The sequence below is a fragment of the Salmo trutta genome, chromosome 14 (assembly GCF_901001165.1).
Source record: "Salmo trutta chromosome 14, fSalTru1.1, whole genome shotgun sequence".
NCBI lineage: Eukaryota > Metazoa > Chordata > Actinopteri > Salmoniformes > Salmonidae > Salmo > Salmo trutta.
In genome coordinates, this window is record NC_042970.1 from 51,241,271 (window position 1) to 51,258,439 (window position 17,169).

Below are 17,169 nucleotides of genomic sequence, written 5' to 3' on the forward strand. Positions count from 1 at the left end.
TCACTGATCTACACACAATACCCTATAATGGCCAAGTGGAATTTTAATTGTAGAAATGTTAGGAATTAATAAAAAATGTAAAGCTGAAATGATTGAGTCAATAAGTATTCAACCACTTTGTTATGGCAAGCCTAAATAAGTTCAGGAATAAAATTGTGCTTAACAAATCACATAATAAGTTGCATGGACTCATTCCATGTTCAATAATAGTGGTTAACATTATTTTTGAATAACTACCCTCTCTCTGTACCCCACACATACAATTATCTGTAAGGCAGAGAATTTTAAGCACAGATTCAACCAGGGAAGTTTTCCAATGCCTCACAGAGAAGGCCACCGATTGGTAAATGTGTAATACAAACAAAAAAAGCAGACAATGAAAATCCCTTTCAGCATGGTGATGTAATTAATTAGGCTTTGGATGGTGTATCAATACACCAAATCATTATAAAGATACAGGTATCCTTCCTAACTCAGTTGCTGGGTAGGAAAGAAACTGCTTAGGGATTTCACCATGAGGTCAATGGAGATTTTAAAACAGTTACAGAGTTTAATGGTTGTGATATGAGAAAACTGAGGATGGATCAAGAACATTGTAGTTAATCCACAATACTAACCTAAATGACAGAATGATAAAAAGAAAGCCTGTACAGAATAAATATATTCCAAAACAGGCATTCTGTCTGCAACAAGGCACTTTTTAGGATAAAACTAAATTGAATAAAGCTAAGCACAGGCTAAATCCAAGATGAAAACCTGGTTCAGTCTGCTTTTCAAAAGACACTGGGAGACAAATTCACCTTTTAGCTGGACAATAACTTAAAACACAAGGCCAAATTTACACTGGAGTTGCTTACCAAGAATACATTGAATATTCCTGAGTGGCCTAGTTACAGTTTTGACTTGAATTGGCTTGAAAATCTATGGAAAATGGCTGTCTAGTAATTAGGGATGTCACTGACTAAAACAAATATTGCTCGACTGAGAGTCGTCTGTTCTTTCGACCAATGGTCTAAACTTGAAAACATGTATTTTTCCATATATAGACCCACCCTATGTGTTTTAATCAAATATATGTACTGAGCTTGTCTGATGCTTTAAGCGCACTGTTTGATGAAATAATTAAAACACAGAAATGACTAGAGGGAGTCCGACCGCAATTGATTATTGTACCGGGTCGGGCTCAGACTTGCTGCATAATGTTAAAAAATGACAGCAAGTGACTGTGACTAGCACCCGTTGGCTCTCTCTCCTCCCTGCTGCAGCGACAAACCACAGAACATCAGTGTTTATCGTCTGTTGCTGAAGATGCAAAAAAATTACAGCCAATTCTGACTGAAAAGTTCTGTTACCGAAATCCCTAATTTCTTTAACATTCCCTAATCCCTCAACCCTTGCTCTATTTACGTGAAACAGGCATCCATCACATGCACGTGAGAAATAGGACCTGACCTATAGCAGATCATAATCACATCAATAAATTGGTTATAACAAACTCCGAACACACGTGACAGCAAAATGGATACAGAGGATGTGACAAATAAACTCGAAACAGGGGAATGTTTACTGGTTGCTCAGGAGGCAAAGGGGAAGTCAGATGTGTGTAATACATTTGAATAGTTGCGGAAAGATACTGGATATCAAGAAAAAGAAGGTAAGGAGCAAGCGTTGTGTGTATATTATGTGTGCCAAACAGGTGCTGTTAGATTACAATAGAATTTTTCGGACCGTTTGGAACAATGTAAATAACACTAAATAAATCATAAGTGTACCAGTGAGTCTGTTGTAAGCAAACTAAAAGTAGTTGCATTCATTCGTGAATGTAATTTCCGAAATGGAACTGTTTATTTATTGTTTACACTAATTATTCAAGGGTCGCTTTGTTATTTATTTTTAAAATTAAAATGCTTGATTGTATTTCAAATCATTAATGACTCGTATCCTGTATGATGACATGAACGAATGAATGATTGATTGATACAGTACTGTAGCCTATATAATAAGTATTGAAAAATACAGTGCATTCGGAAAGTATTCAGACCCCATGACCTTTTTCACTTGTATTAAATAAAATAAATCCTCAATCTACACACAATACCCCATAATGACAAAGGGAAAACAGTTTTTTTTAACAGGTGCATCCTGTTTCCATTGATCGTACTTGAGATGTTTTTACAACTTGATTGAGTCCACCTGTGGTAAATGTAATTGACTGGACATGATTTGGAAAGGTACACAACTGTCAATATAAGGTCCCACAGTTGACAGTGCATGTCAGAGCAAAAACCAAGCCATGAGGTCGAAGGAATTGTCTGCAGAGCTCCGAGACAGGATTGTGTCTGACAAGATTCTCCGGTCTGATCAAACCAAGATTGAACTCTTTGGCCTTTTGCCAAGCATCACGTCTGGAGAAAACCTGTCACCATCCCTACGGTGAAGCATGGTGGTGGCAGCATCATGCTGTGGGGATGTGTTTCAGTGGCAGGCACTGGGAGAATAGTCAGGATCGAGGCAAAGATGCAAAGTACAGAGAGATCCTTGATGAAAACCTGCTCTAGAGCGCTCAGGACCTCAGACTGGGGCGAAGGTTCACCGTCCAACAGGAAAATGACCCTAAGCACACAGCCAAGACAACGCAGGAGTGGCTTCAGGAATAGTCTCTGAATGTCCTTGAGTGGCCCAGCTAGAGCCTGGACTTGAACCCGATCGAACATCTCTGGAGAGACCAGAGAATATCTGTGCAGCGACGCTCCCCATCCAACCTGGCAGAGCTTCAGAGGATCTGCAGAGAAGAATGGGAGAATCTGCCCAAATACAGGTTTGCCAAGCTTGTAGCATCATACCCAAGAAGACTCAAGGCTGTAATTGCTGCCAAAGGTGCTTCAACAAAGTACTGAGTAAAGGGTCTGAATACTTATGTAAATGTTATTTCAGTTTTTAATATTTTATACATTTGCTAAACAGTCTGTTTTAAGACTAAACAGGATGCACTCTTAGGCCTACAGCTCGATGGTGGTTATGCAAGGCTGCTATTTTAAGCCTACTAATGACAATGACATTACTTATTATTATTATAATAATAAATGATAATCATAACAATAATAGCAATAATAACAATAAGTAGATCAATAAAAATAGGATTATTATTATTAATATATTTTTTTAAAACACTAAATAAATTATAAATAATACTAGAGAGGCACAGCAAAGATATCAGTAGGCTATTAAACAAACACTCAAACAGGCAACATGAGCAGGATTTGTCGCTATATAGATATATATGGATGATTTATAAAGCCAGGCACATTTAACAGTTAAGCTATTGATTATAGACCTAATTAAGTTTGGATTTCCTCTCCTCACTTTTCTTAGACAATTAAGGCAAGAGATGTTTTCTCGTCTCCTAACTCCGCTGCTGCCACCACATCATTATTCTCAACACCAATATGCTGGTGAACATTGCTATTATGCACATAGCAACATGGAAGGTTCTCCCGTCTCCACAGAGGAACTTTGGAGCTCTGTCAGAGTGACCATCGGGTTCTTGGTCACCTCCCTTACCAAGGTCCTTCTCCCCCGATTGTTCAGTTTGGCCGGGCGGCCAGCTCTAGGAAGAGTCTTGGTGGTTCCAAACTTCTTCCGTTTAAGAATGATGGAGGCCACTGTGTTCTTGGAGACCTTCAATGCTGTAGAAATGTTTTGGCACCCTTCCCCAGATCTGTGCCTCTACACAATCCTGTCTCAGAGCTCTATGGACAATTTCTTCGACCTCATGGCTTGGTTTTTGCTCTGGCATGCATTGTCAGCTGTGGGACCTTATATAGACAGGTGTGTGCCTTTCCAAATCATGTCCAATCAATTAAATTTACCACAGGTTTCACGTTGTAGAAACATCTGAAGGATGATCAATGGAAACAGGATGCACCTGAGCTCAATTTCGAGTCTCATAGCAAATGGTCTGAATACTTAAGTAAATAAGGTATTAATGTTTTTTATTTTTAATAGATTTGCAAAAATGTGTAAAAACCTGTTTTCCCTTTGTCATTATAGGGTATTGTGTGTAGATTAATGATGACTTTTTTTAATTCATTCATTTTAGAATAAGGATGTAATGTAACAAAATGTGGAAAAAAGGGAAGGGGCCTGAATACTTTCCGAATGCACTGTATATTATGAGGTAATCAATTAGCAACAATATGCATTACGCTTAGACAGAATACCAGTAAGAACACTCCCAACCACCTGCATTCTGCTCTTACTCAATCCCAAGGCTCTGTTAAAGATCAACTTACAGTAAAAACACACTGCCTTTATCATTGTTAATATATTAGATCACGACAAGGCTGCACAGTAATCTAGCTGTTCGATCTCACAGGCAGGCAGAAGAAAGAAACGGTGTGACGAACCAAATTCAATAAGAGGAAATAGTCCATGGCCGCTTCGGCTTCTGCCTGTGTCAGACTCCGGACCTGATCCCTTTTGCCCTGACACTCCTCTAACAGAAGATCCCTTTAGGTTCTCTGCACATCACCGCCCTCTGCTCTTTCTCTCTGGCTCTCTATGGGGATTCTGCTGCTATGCATCTCTGGGACTGGGAGAGGGAGACACTCTTAATTCCCAATTGAGAGTGCTCCATTTATCAGACCAAGTGTGTGTCCCGAATGGTACCCTATTCTCTATATGGTGTACTACTTTTTACCAAAGCCATATCGGTCCTGGACAAAAATAGTGCACTACATATGGAATAAGATGCAATTTGGAATACAAACCTAAGCTTCACGAGCTTTTGACAAATTGGAGGGTACATTTAGTCATAGTGGGTATGGGATTGGTCACAGCATGTCTCGTGGAGAGCTCGATGATGAGTGTGCTGTTTTCTGTGCTACGGGTGTAGTAGAACAATCTGAGAGCCGTAACGTTTCTAGAAGTTATTATTTGTTTGAGCAGCCTGTCAATCAATCTGGTTAGGGGAGGGGACAGTCATATGGCTGTGTGATCAATGAACTTGGATAAATACACTTGACATGTGGTATCAGTTGACTTGACTTGTCTGTGGAAGCTCAAGTCCAGATATTGGATTTATAGAAACATGCTGCAATGCGGGCAAAGAGCTAGATTGGAGTGGTGAGGTACATGCATCAGTTCAATGAATCAAATCTCACACACGTGCACACATAGATACACGTGTATGCGCACCCACCCAGTCATTTATTACCTTGCTGTGAGCGTAAACAACAGATCCCAGGAGTTTCCAGGTGCCTCCGCGGCGGTCCATCCGGATCATGCGCAAGATCTGTAGGAACCTCAAACTCCTGATGGCAGAAGTAGCAAAGACATTCCCCTGGGTTCCAGCCGCCAGCACAGAGATGGACGCAATCAGCACCATGACGTCTGGGAAAGAGACATTTAATTTTTATTTGTGTGCATATTCTGTATACATACATACATACATACATACATACATACATTACATACATACAATACATACAATACATACAAACCATACATACATACATACATACATACATACATACATACATACATACATACATACATACATACATACATACATACAGACACCCCTTCAAAAGTTTGGGGTCACTTAGAAGTGTCCATGTTTTTAAAGAAAAGCAAATATTTTGTCCATTAAAACAACATCAAATTGATTAGAAATACAATGTAGACATTAGTCATTTACAACATGAACATTGTAGCTGGAAACGGCAGATTCTTTATGGAATATCTACATAGGTATACAGAGGCCCATTTTCAGCAACGTTCACTCCTGTGTTCCAATGGCACTTTGTGTTAGCTAATCCAAGTTCATAATTTTAAAAGGCTAATTGATCATTAGAAAACCCATTTGCAATTATGTTAGCACAGCTGAAAACTGTTGTACTGATTAAAGAAGCAATAAAACTGGCCTTTAGACTAGTTGAGTATCAGCATTTGTGGGTTCGATGACAGGCTCAAAACGACCAGAAACAAAGCACTTTCTTCTGAAACTCATCAGTATATTCTTGTTCTGAGAAATGAAGGCTATTCCATGTGAGAAATTGCCAAGAAACTGAAGATCTCGTACAACACTGTGTACTACTCCCTTCACAGAACAGCACAAACTGGAGTGGGATGAGTGGGAGGCCCCGGTGCACAACTGAGCAAAAGGACAAATACATTTGAGTGTCTAGTTTGAGAAACAGACGCCTCACAAGTCCTCAACTGGCAGCTTCATTAAATAGTACCCGCAAAACACCAGTCTCAACGACAACAGTGAAGAGGCGACTATGGGACGCTGGCCTTCTAGGCAGAGGGCCTCTGTCCAGTGTCTGTGTTCTTTTCCCCCATCTTAATATTTTATTTTTATTGGCCAGTCTGAGATATGGCTTTTTCTTTGCAACTCTGCCTAGAAGGCCAGCATCCCGGAGTCGGTTGACGTCAGAGCTCAGACTGCGCTTCACAGCACTGTATGGGTTTTGACTGATAGCCGTTCTGAACATGAGCACCGCACGCGACAAAATGTTGCCCCAACCCTCCTGCTAATTGGTAAACTTTTGCAAATTTTTTGTTGTCGGAGTGAAGGAAAATGCTGTAAATTAAGAGGACCCAATGTATTTTGAAAGATGAGACGTTAAGGGATTATAATAAATACTGTTTTGATGTCATACAAGCAAGCCAAACACCTACGAGTCCAAATGTGCACTTCACATTTCCATATCATAAAGCTCATCTCATATACAGTGTCAACTTTTATGATCACTATGTTTGATGTACAGTTACAAGACGACATACCATTGGTTGTCAGGAAAAGAACGAGCCTGTTTGTCTATTGTGAAGAAAATTTGCCACGGCACACGCACCTGAATGCACTCAAAACAAAATTAATTACGATCTGTTTCTCTGAATTGCCTTCTGAAAACCTAACACTGTGAAATTGTATTTTATAACTTTGCTAGTCATGTTGGCAATAGAACAAGCTTTCAAAGGATGCCCACCTGACCAAGATTGCGATTGTTAATGGTAAAGTTTTGCATTATGTAAACAGTCATTCTGTGATGGCGGGGATTCAGGGTTGTGTTCCAAACAAAACAACTTAATGTGCTCGCTTCAATTCCTCAACGGCACAACTAGAAGATCTCAAAAAAGCACCATATACACTGAACAAAAATATAAACGCAACATGCAACAATTTCAAAGACTTACAGTTCATATAAGGAAATCAGTCAAATAAAATGATTTCATTAGGCCCTAACCTATGGATTTCACATGACTGTGAATACAGATATGCATCTGTTGGTCGGAAGTCGGAAGTTCACATACACCTTAGCCAAATACATTTAAACTCAGTTTTTCACAATTCCTGACATTTAATCTTAGTAAAAACTCCCTCTCTTAGGTCAGTTAGGATCACCACTTCATTTTAATAATGTGAAATGTCAGAATAATAGTAGAGAGAAGGATTTATTTCAGCTTTTATTTCTTTCATCACATTCCCAGTTGGTCAGAAGTTTACATACACTCAATTAGTATTTGGTAGCATTGGTTTTAAATTGTTTAACTTGGGTCAAACGTTTTGTTTTTTCTGAGGTCTTGGCTGATTTCTTTTGATTTTCCCATGATGTCAAGCAAAGAGGCACTGATGCATTTTATATTTCTCTGTAAGAAACATTCAAATTTAGCCCTAACCATATAGACCAATTCCCACGAGTGTGAAGGGTTAAGTGACCGCTAGCAGACAGTTTTATCTCACTGACGACACAGAACAGGCAGGGGTGGTTGCGGTCAAACTCACCGATCACACAGAAGGGCTTGCGGGCAAATTTCAGACGGCCACTCCATCCTCTGTATCTGCAGCAGCATCCGGCAGCCCATATCCTCACTATGTACTCCACACCAAACACTACGATGGTGACTATTTCCTGTTTAAAGACAAAGGCTTCCTGTTATCACAGAGTTGCTCATGCATATTAACTATTATGATAATGCTTTAATATATGCTGTTATTTTGAAGGTTGTCCAAGTTATTTTGCAAGTGGATCCATATAATATATTACATGTGCGCATATAGCCAACATTGAGGTAAACAATAAGCTACTCAGTATGAATAGGTGATCTAATGAACAGCTAATACATGCCATTCACCCCATGTATCTGTGTTACTGGTGTGTTTTTTTTTGTTGTTACAAGTGCATTCCACATTTTACATACATGTCACTTCTCTTTCTTTTCTTCGCAGTAGTTACATGGCAAGAATATAGTTACTTGACATGCATCACATTCGGATAGACAGTACCCAAACACATACTGTACAGCAGGGGTACTCAACTCTTACCCTACGAAGTCCGAAGCCTGCTGGTTTTCTGTTCTAGATGATAATTAATTGCACCCACCTGGTGTCCCAGGTCTAAATCAGTCCCTGATTACAGGGTAACAATGAAAAAATGCAGTGGAACCGGCATCAAGGTCCAGAGTTGAGTTTGAGGGCTGTACAGTATAAATGATCTATCATGTTTTTTTCATTACTATTATACAGTATGAGCTTTTAAACCCCACACATCAGCCACTCTCAGTCCATCCCACCCATCTCCATAAACCGCCTTCTTTTGATTTCCATGTGTCATATATTTTTCAACTTTGCTGTTTCACATAGATTCTTAACCTTTCCAATCACATAGTATCCACAGTTTTTAAAGTTAAAGATTAATATTTTTACTGAAAGTATTATATTGTTGATTGATTTGACTATGTCTTTCCAAATCTCCCAACAGTGCTATTTGTAGGGCTAATTTTAGGTAAATGTGATTTTTCAGCCATTCCTGAACCTGTGACCAGAAACAAGCCACATACTGGCAATACCAGAATCAGTGATCTAATCTAATCTGTCTCTGCAGAGCTGAGATGGTTGTATGCCCCATATACATCAGTGTTACTTATAAATTTCATGAACTGTACAGTAAGTGGGAGACAAAGTGCCTACCAGTATATACAAGGCATCTTCAGAGCTCTTCTCATACTCCTTAATGGTGGAAAACACAGAGAGGACCAGACAGGAGAAGACCAGCAGAAAACTGTGGATAACAAGATAAGAGAAAGCATATTAAGGTCAATCTGTACCATGTCCAATCCAATCAATATACACTTCAATTACAAATAGTCTTCTGTCTCCACCGGTAATAACTATAAGTACCACTTGCCTGAATATACCACAGGCAAGTCAATAAACCTGCAAGTAATACCAATTTCACACACTGAGAGATCTGATGGGGTTTCAGAGGCTTAACCAATTCAATTGATTAATATGGAATTGCTGAGCTTCACTGTATCCCTCTCCCAAGCCATTAAAAAAATATATTTCACCTTTATTTAACCAGGTAGGCTAGTTGAGAACAAGTTCTCATTTGCAACTGCGACCTGGCCAAGATAAAGCATAGCAATTCGACACATAGAACAACAGAGTTACACATGGAATAAACAAAACATACAGTCAATAATACAGTAGAACAAAAGAAAACAAAAAGTCTATATACAGTGAGTGCAAATGAGGTAAGTTAAGGCAATAAATAGGCCATGGTGGCAAAGTAATTACAATATAGCAATTAAACACTGGAATGGTAGATGTGCAGAAGATGAATGTGCAAGTAGAGATACTGGGGTGCAAAGGAGCAAGATAAATAAATAAATACAGTGGGGATGAGGTAGGTAGATAGATGGGCTGTTTACAGATGGGCTATGTACAGGTGCAGTGACCTGTGAGCTGCTCTGACAGCTGGTGCTTAAAGCTAGTGAGGGAGATATGAGTCTCCAGCTTCAGAGATTTTTGCAGTTCATTCCAGTCATTGGCAGCAGAGAACTGGAAGGAAAGACGACCAAAGGAGGAATTAGCTTTGGGGGTGACCAGTGAGATATACCTGCTGGAGCGTGTGCTACGAGTGGGTGCTACTATGGTGACCAGTGAGCTGAGATAAGGCGGGGCTTTACCTAGCAGAGACTTGTAGATAACCTGTAGCCAGTGGGTTTGGCGATGAGTATGAAGCGAGGGCCAACCAACGAGAGCGTACAGGTCGCAATGGTGGGTAGTGTATGGGGCTTTGGTGACAAAACAGATGGCACTGTGATAGACTGCATCCAGTTTGTTGAGTAGAGTGTTGGAGGCTATTTTATAGGTTACATTTACATTTTACATTTTAGTCATTTAGCAGACGCTCTTATCCAGAGTGACTTACAGTAGTGAATGCATACATTTCATACATTTCTTTCCCCGTACTGGTCCCCCGTGGGAATCGAACCCACAACCCTGGCGTTGCAAACACCATGCTCAACCAACTGAGCCACACGGAGGCTGAGCCACACGAGGATCGGTAGGATGGTCAGTTTTACGAGGGTATGTTTGGCAGCATGAGTGAAGGATGCTTTGTTGCGATATAGGAAGCCGATTCTAGATTTAATTTTGGATTGGAGATGCTAAATGTGAGTCTGGAAGGAGAGCTTACAGTCTAACCAGACACCCAGGTATTTGTAGTTGTCCACGTATTCTAAGGGGCCAGAAGTATACAGAATGGTGTCATCTGCGTAGAGGTGGATCAGAGAATCACCAGCAGCAAGAGCAACATCATTGATGTATACAGAGAAGAGAGTCGGCCCGAGAATTGAACCCTGTGGCACACCCATAGAGACTGCCAGAGGTCCGGACAACAGGCCCTCCAATTTGACACACTGAACTCTATCAGAGAAGTAGTTGGTAAACCAGGCAAGGCAATCATTTGAGAAACCAAGGCTGTCGAGTCTGCCAATAAGAATGTGGTGATTGACAGAGTCGAAAGCCTTGGCCAGGTCGATGACTATGGCTGCACAGTAATGTCTCTTATCAATGACGGTTATGATGTCGTTTAGGACCTTGAGCGTGGCTGAGGTGCACCCATGACCAGCTCTGAAACCAGATTGCATAGCGGAGAAGGTACGGTGGGATTCAAAATGGTCGGTAATCTGTTTGTTAACTTGGCTTTCGAAGACCTTAGAAAGACAGGGTAGGATAGATATAGGTCTGTAGCAGTTTGGGTCTAGAGTGTCACCCCCTTTGAAGAGGGGGATGACTGCGGCAGCTTTCCAATCTTTGGGAATCTCAGACGATGCGAAAGAGAGGTTGAACAGCCTAAGAATAGGGGTTGCAACAATTTCGGCAGAGAATTTTAGAAAGAGAGGGTCCAGATTGTCTAGCCCGGCTGATTTGTATGGGTCCAGATTTTGCAGCTCTTTCAGAACATCAGCTATCTAGATTTGGGTGAAGGAGAAATGGTGGGGGGCATTGGCGGGTTGCTGTGGAGGTTGTCGGGCAGTTGACCGGGGTAGGGGTAGCCAGGTGGAAAGCATGGCCAGCCGTAGAGAAATGGTTATTGAAATTCTCAATTATAGTGGATTTATCGGTGGTAACAGTGTTTCCTAGTCTCAGAGCAGTGGGCAGCTGGGAGGAGGTGCTCTTATTCAGACTTTACAGTGTCCCCAAACTTTTTTGAGTTAGTACTACAGGATGCAAATTTCTGTTTGAAAAAGCTAGCCTTAGCTTTTCTAACTGCCTGTGTATATTTGTTCCTAACTTCCCTGAAAAGTTGCATATCACGGGGGCTATTCGATGCTAATGCAGAACGCCACAGGATGTTTTTGTGCTGGTCAAGGGCAGACAGGTCTCGAGTGAACCAAGGACTATATCTATTCCTAGTTCTACATTTTTTTGAGTGGGGCATGCTTATTTAAGATGGTGAGGAAGGCACTTTTAAAAGAATAGCCAGGCATCATCTAGTGACGGGATGACAATGTCATTCCAGGATACCCCGACCAGGTTGATTAGAAAGGCCTGCTCGCAGAAGTGTTTTAGGGAGCGTTTGACAGTGATGAGGGGTGGTCGTTTGGTCGCACACCCCTTACAGATGCAGGCAATGAGGCAGTGATCGCTGAGAAAACAGCAGAGGTGTATTTGGAAGGCGAGTTAGTTAGGATGACATCTATGAGGGTGCCCATGTTGACGGATTTGGGGTTGTACCTGGTAGGTTCATTGATAATTTGTGTGAGATTGAGGGCATCAAGCTTAGATTGTAGGATGTCCGGGGTGTTAAGCATGTCCCAGTTTAGGTCACCTAGTAGCACGAGCTCAGAAGATAGATGGGGGGCAATCAATTCACATATGGTATCAAGGGCACAGCTGGGGGCAGAGGGAGGTCTATAGCAAGCGGCAACAGTGAGAGTCTTGTTTCTGGAAAGGTGAATTTTTAGAAGTAGATGCTCGAATTGTTTGGGTACAGACTTGGATAGTAATACAGAACTCTGCAGGCTATCTTTGCAGTAGATTGCAACACCGCCCCCTTTGGCAGTTCTATCATGGCGGAAAATGTTATAGTTAGCGATGGAGATTTCAGGGTTTTTGGTGGTTTTCCTAAGCCAGGATTCAGACACGGCTAACACATCTGGGTTGGCAGAGTGTGCTAAAGCAGTGAGTAAATCAAACCTAAGGAGTAGGCTTCTAATGTTAACACGCATGAAACCAAGGCTTTTACGGTTACAGAAGTCAACAAATGAGAGCACCTGGGGAGTGGGAGTGGAGCTAGGCACTGCAGGACCTGGATTAACCTCCACATCCCCAGAGGAACAGAGGAGAAGTAGGATAAGTGTATGGCTAAAGGCTATACTAACTGGCCATCTAGCACATTCGGAACAGAGAGTAAAAGGAGCAGGTTTCTGGGCACGATAGCATAGATTCAAGGCATAGTGTACAGACAAAGGTAAGGTAGGATGTGAGTACATTGGAGGTAAACCTAGGCATTGAGTAATGATGAGAGAGATATAGTCTCTAGAGATGTTTAAACCAGGTGATGTCATCGCATATGTAGGAGGTGGAACAACCTGGTTGGTTAAGGCATATTGAGCAGGGCTACAGTGAAATAAGACAGTAATCACTAACCAGGACAGTAATGGACGAGGCATGGACGAGCCATGAAGAGACATATGAGCTATTGTAGGAGATGCAAGAGATTAGTCTGACAGTAGATGGTTAGGAACCCAAGAGGGTTTGAGTCCTATAGATCAGAGCTGGGGAGGAGGGGAAAAGTCAATATATTGACAGATATGTCATTTTTGACTCTTTCGTGAAATAGATTTAAATGGTGAGTAGTGGGTGTTATAGTAGACAGTGATGCTAAGGTCGAGGTTGGGGCAAGGGGGAGACGAGGAAATTTGAGGAGAGGAAGCTAAACTGAAAAAGGCAAAGGAAATAAAATAAGAAAAATATTGAAGACAGTATTGGTATTTCCAGAGTACTACACCACAGGTGTAGAACTTTCTGGTAAAAATACATAAATAAAATTGAGTCAAAGTGATAGTTCACTCCAAAATCAAAGTTTGTCTGATGTTTTCAGACCTTAAAAGTGGTTAAATGTCAAGACGACACCGAGCCCACACCATCTGTTGTGTAGATCCAAGTAAATCCCAAATTAATGGCAAAGATATGCAGCTACTAATTTAAGTATTTTAAAATGGGCTATCCCATTCATGGTATGAAGCTGTGAACAGATGGTGTGGGATGTGGACTCATCTCAATATTAAACCACTTTGCTGTTTCTCATCTAAGAATGTCCAACATGTCTGATTTTGCAGTGAATGTCTAACAGTCATTTTTTTTAAGTGATAGGATCAACATCAATGTTTATCACTTTATAGCTGGAATCCTTAATCGTGAAATGTACACGTCTGTTTTGGGATATTACAACAAAGAACTTACTGCAAACAACGAACATAGTTTTTTTCCCCTCAGACGTCATTACACTTGCGATAGTACAGCAGAATATGTACTGCACATTTTTTACCACGCTGCGCTCCTCAGCTCCGTTTAGTCAACAAAACAAAAACAATAAATGCGCCTAGGGCGACCAGTGGTGCCTTCACCTTTTGCAGATCTAAGCTTTACATAAACCCCATATTAAACCAAAATGGATCCAAAATAGAGGCCCCCACCCCATAACACTTGCAATTGTCTTTCCCATTACTCGTTGACACTGCTTTGGCAGATATAGTGGCTTGCGAAAGTATTCACCCCTCTTGGCATTTCTCCTAATTTGTTGCCTTACAACCTGGAATTAAAATGGACCTTTGGGGGCTTTATATAATTTGATTTGCACAACATGCCTACCACTTTGAAGTTGCAATATATTTTTTATTGTGAAACAAACAAATAAGTAAGACTAAAAAACAGAAAACTTGAGTCAATACTTCGTAGAGCCACCTTTTGCAGCAATTACAGCTGCAAGTCTCTTGGGGTATGTCTCTATAAGCTTGGCACATCTAGCCGCTGGGATTTTTGCCCATTCTTCAAGGCAAAACTGCTCCAGCTCCTTCAAGTTGGATGGGTTCCGCTGATGTACAGCAATCTTTAAGTCATACCACAGATTCTCAATTGGATTGAGGTCTCGGCTTTGACTACGCCATTCCAAGACATTTAAATGTTTCCCCTTAAACCACTCGAGTGTTGCTTTAGCAGTATGCTTAGGGTCATTGTCCTGCTGGAGGGTGAACCTCTGTCCCAGACTCAAATCTCTGGAAGACTGAAACAGGTTTCCCACAAAAATGTTCCTGTATTTAGCGCCATCATTCCTTCAATTCTGACCAGTTTCCCAGTCCCTGGGAACAGATGGTGTTCTCGGTGTGATGAGAGGTGTTGGGTTTGCCCCAGACATAGCGTTTTTCTTGGTGGCCAAAAAGCTCAATTTTAGCCTCATCTGACCAGAGTACCTTCTTCCATATGTTAGGGGAGTCTCCCACATGCCTTTTGGCGAACGCCAAACATCTTTGCTTATTTTTTTCTGGACACTTCTGTAAAGCCCAGCTCTGTGGAGTGTATGGCTTAAAGTGGTCGTATGAACAGATACTCCAATCTCCACTGTGGAGCTTTGCAGCACCTTCAGGCCCTCTCTTGGCAGGTTTGTTGTGGTGCCATATTCTTTCCATTTTTTAATAATGGATTTAATGGTGCTCTGTGAGATGTTCAAAGATTCTGATATTTTAGTTATAACCCATCCCTGATCTGTACTTCTCCACAACTTTGTCCCTGACCTGTTTGGAGAGCTCCTTGGTCATCATGGTGCCACTTGCTTGGTGGTGCCTCTTGCTTAGTGGTGTTGCTGACTCTTGGGCCTTTTAGAACAGGTGCATATATACTGAGATCATGTGACACTTAAATAAAGTCCGCCTGTGTGCAATTTAACTAATTATGTGACTTCTGAAGGTAATTGGTTCCAGCAGATCTTATTTAGATGCTTCATAGCAAAGGGGTGAATACAAATGCACGCACCACTTTTCCGTTTTTTTTTAAATAATTTTTTGAAAAAAGTCAATTTTTTCATTTAACTTCATCAATTTGGACTATTTTGTGTATGTCTATTATATGAAATCCAAATAAAAATGACAGGTTGTAATGCAACAAAATACGAAAAAACGCCAAAGGGGGTGAATACTTTTGCAAGGCACTGTAGCTGCAGTGATATGTGGTTGTTATATCTTCTGGTCGGTATCAGTCAATGCACTTATTGTAAGTTGCTCTGAAGACTTTCTAAGAGCGTGACTTCATTGTAAAATGCCAAATGACTTCATTGCAAAATGTCATATCCTTCAAGGACATTGAGCAAGACATCTGCTAGGAAGTGTCTATTATGACTGACAATGCTTGCCTTGGCACATCGACGTGTGACGCAAAACATTACAAACCAGGGTAAATGGATACTTGCTCGTCACCATGACAGAGGGAGAGTCCCAAAAGGCATCCTATTCCCAGCTTTATACTGAACTATATAGGGAATAGCGTGCAAATTAGGATGTAACCATATAGTACAGCCAGTGCTCTAGCTAGCACATGGTCGCTGCAAGATGATTCATTAGGCCTCCCGATAGTTCACTCGACTACTCGGAAACAGTTGTCGGGTATGTCGATAAAAAAATCCCACGTCAGTGTGTTTACAGTGACACCATTTGAAAAATAAACTGATGAATTATTGGATGAGCAGTGCTGTGTCAAGGACGACTGGAGGAGAAAAAAAAAAGTTAGAACACTAGTTAAAACCGGTACATATAATCCTTTCAACTTTTTATAAGACTGTATGAACGTGTACAATGGCTTGTAATGCGTATTCGGTGTTATGTTTATATGTAGCAACATTTCAACTGAATCAAAATGCCTGCAGGCTAGGAGACCTGCGTTCAAGACCCACAAAGGGTGGTGCAATGTAACTGTTTGCTACAATACCTTTAAAAACCGAAGATAGTAATAACTTGATCTTTAGAAAGACACTTGTTTTGGGATTTCCATATTAGAACCATGTAGTGGATCAGTTTACAGTGAGCATTTTGGTGTGGGTCATTTCAGATAGAAGTGCAACTGAAAACAGACATGGTGAACAGTGTATTAAATGACACCAGATGAGAAGAGATATCTCCTCTAATTTCAGCCCATTGATTCTGAACAGATGACATCGGTTGACCTGAGGGCACTGGACACAGGAAACAGCAGATTGTATGTCCTCGACCCGGTTTTGATTGGAGTGCACTGAGTACACCAAGGTGGTCCCCTTTTCCTGGTCATATTCATTAGGGCACACCGTAACAAACCGTTTTGCACTGTAAAACGGAAACAAGCGTCTTATTGCGCAAGTTCAGGTAGTTTCGATTCCATGTTTCAGTCTGTTTTCTTCCGTTTGGTGCCTATTAAGAATCTTACATTTGTCTTTGAAATCACTGTCTACTGTATGGACCATAACCAAGAAGATAGAGGCTTGGATGTGAAACATCAAATAACTTGGAACAGATGCTGGATGCTAAGTGCAATTACGCTAACAAAATCTAAAGATAACGGATCGGTGCACTGCTGTCATTGATAAACAGATCCTTTTCCATTTTTTTCATGACCAGCCAGACCAATTCATGTCTCCCCTGAAAAAGAGATACTGTGGCTCTACCATTCTCCAGAAGTGCACACTCGTTCACTCCCCTTCAAGCATTTAAAAGCCTTAGCTTGTTGCAAGTTTAGCTGGAGGGAGATAATAGGAATATAGCCTAAAGCTCTATAGGCAATGCTCTGTTTCATGTCTGGGCATGCTCCTCTGTAAAGGATGACCAACAGGGTTTTAACTGATGGGGCTT

General features: G+C 41.0%; 1 protein-coding gene across 5 annotated transcripts in view; it reads right to left on the bottom strand.

The window, feature by feature from the left end:
- LOC115208352 (potassium voltage-gated channel subfamily KQT member 2-like) overlaps positions 1-17,169 on the bottom strand; it is a 99,733-nt gene that overhangs the window by 47,491 nt on the left and 35,073 nt on the right. For all 5 annotated transcript variants that reach the window (XM_029776328.1, XM_029776325.1, XM_029776327.1 and 2 more), the window contains exons 2-4: positions 8,975-9,065; positions 7,790-7,916; positions 5,216-5,391 (exon numbers count right to left, since the gene is read on the bottom strand). In XM_029776328.1, the coding sequence (XP_029632188.1) occupies positions 5,216-5,391; positions 7,790-7,916; positions 8,975-9,065 (394 nt within the window). The remainder of the gene's footprint in view (positions 1-5,215; positions 5,392-7,789; positions 7,917-8,974; positions 9,066-17,169) is intronic.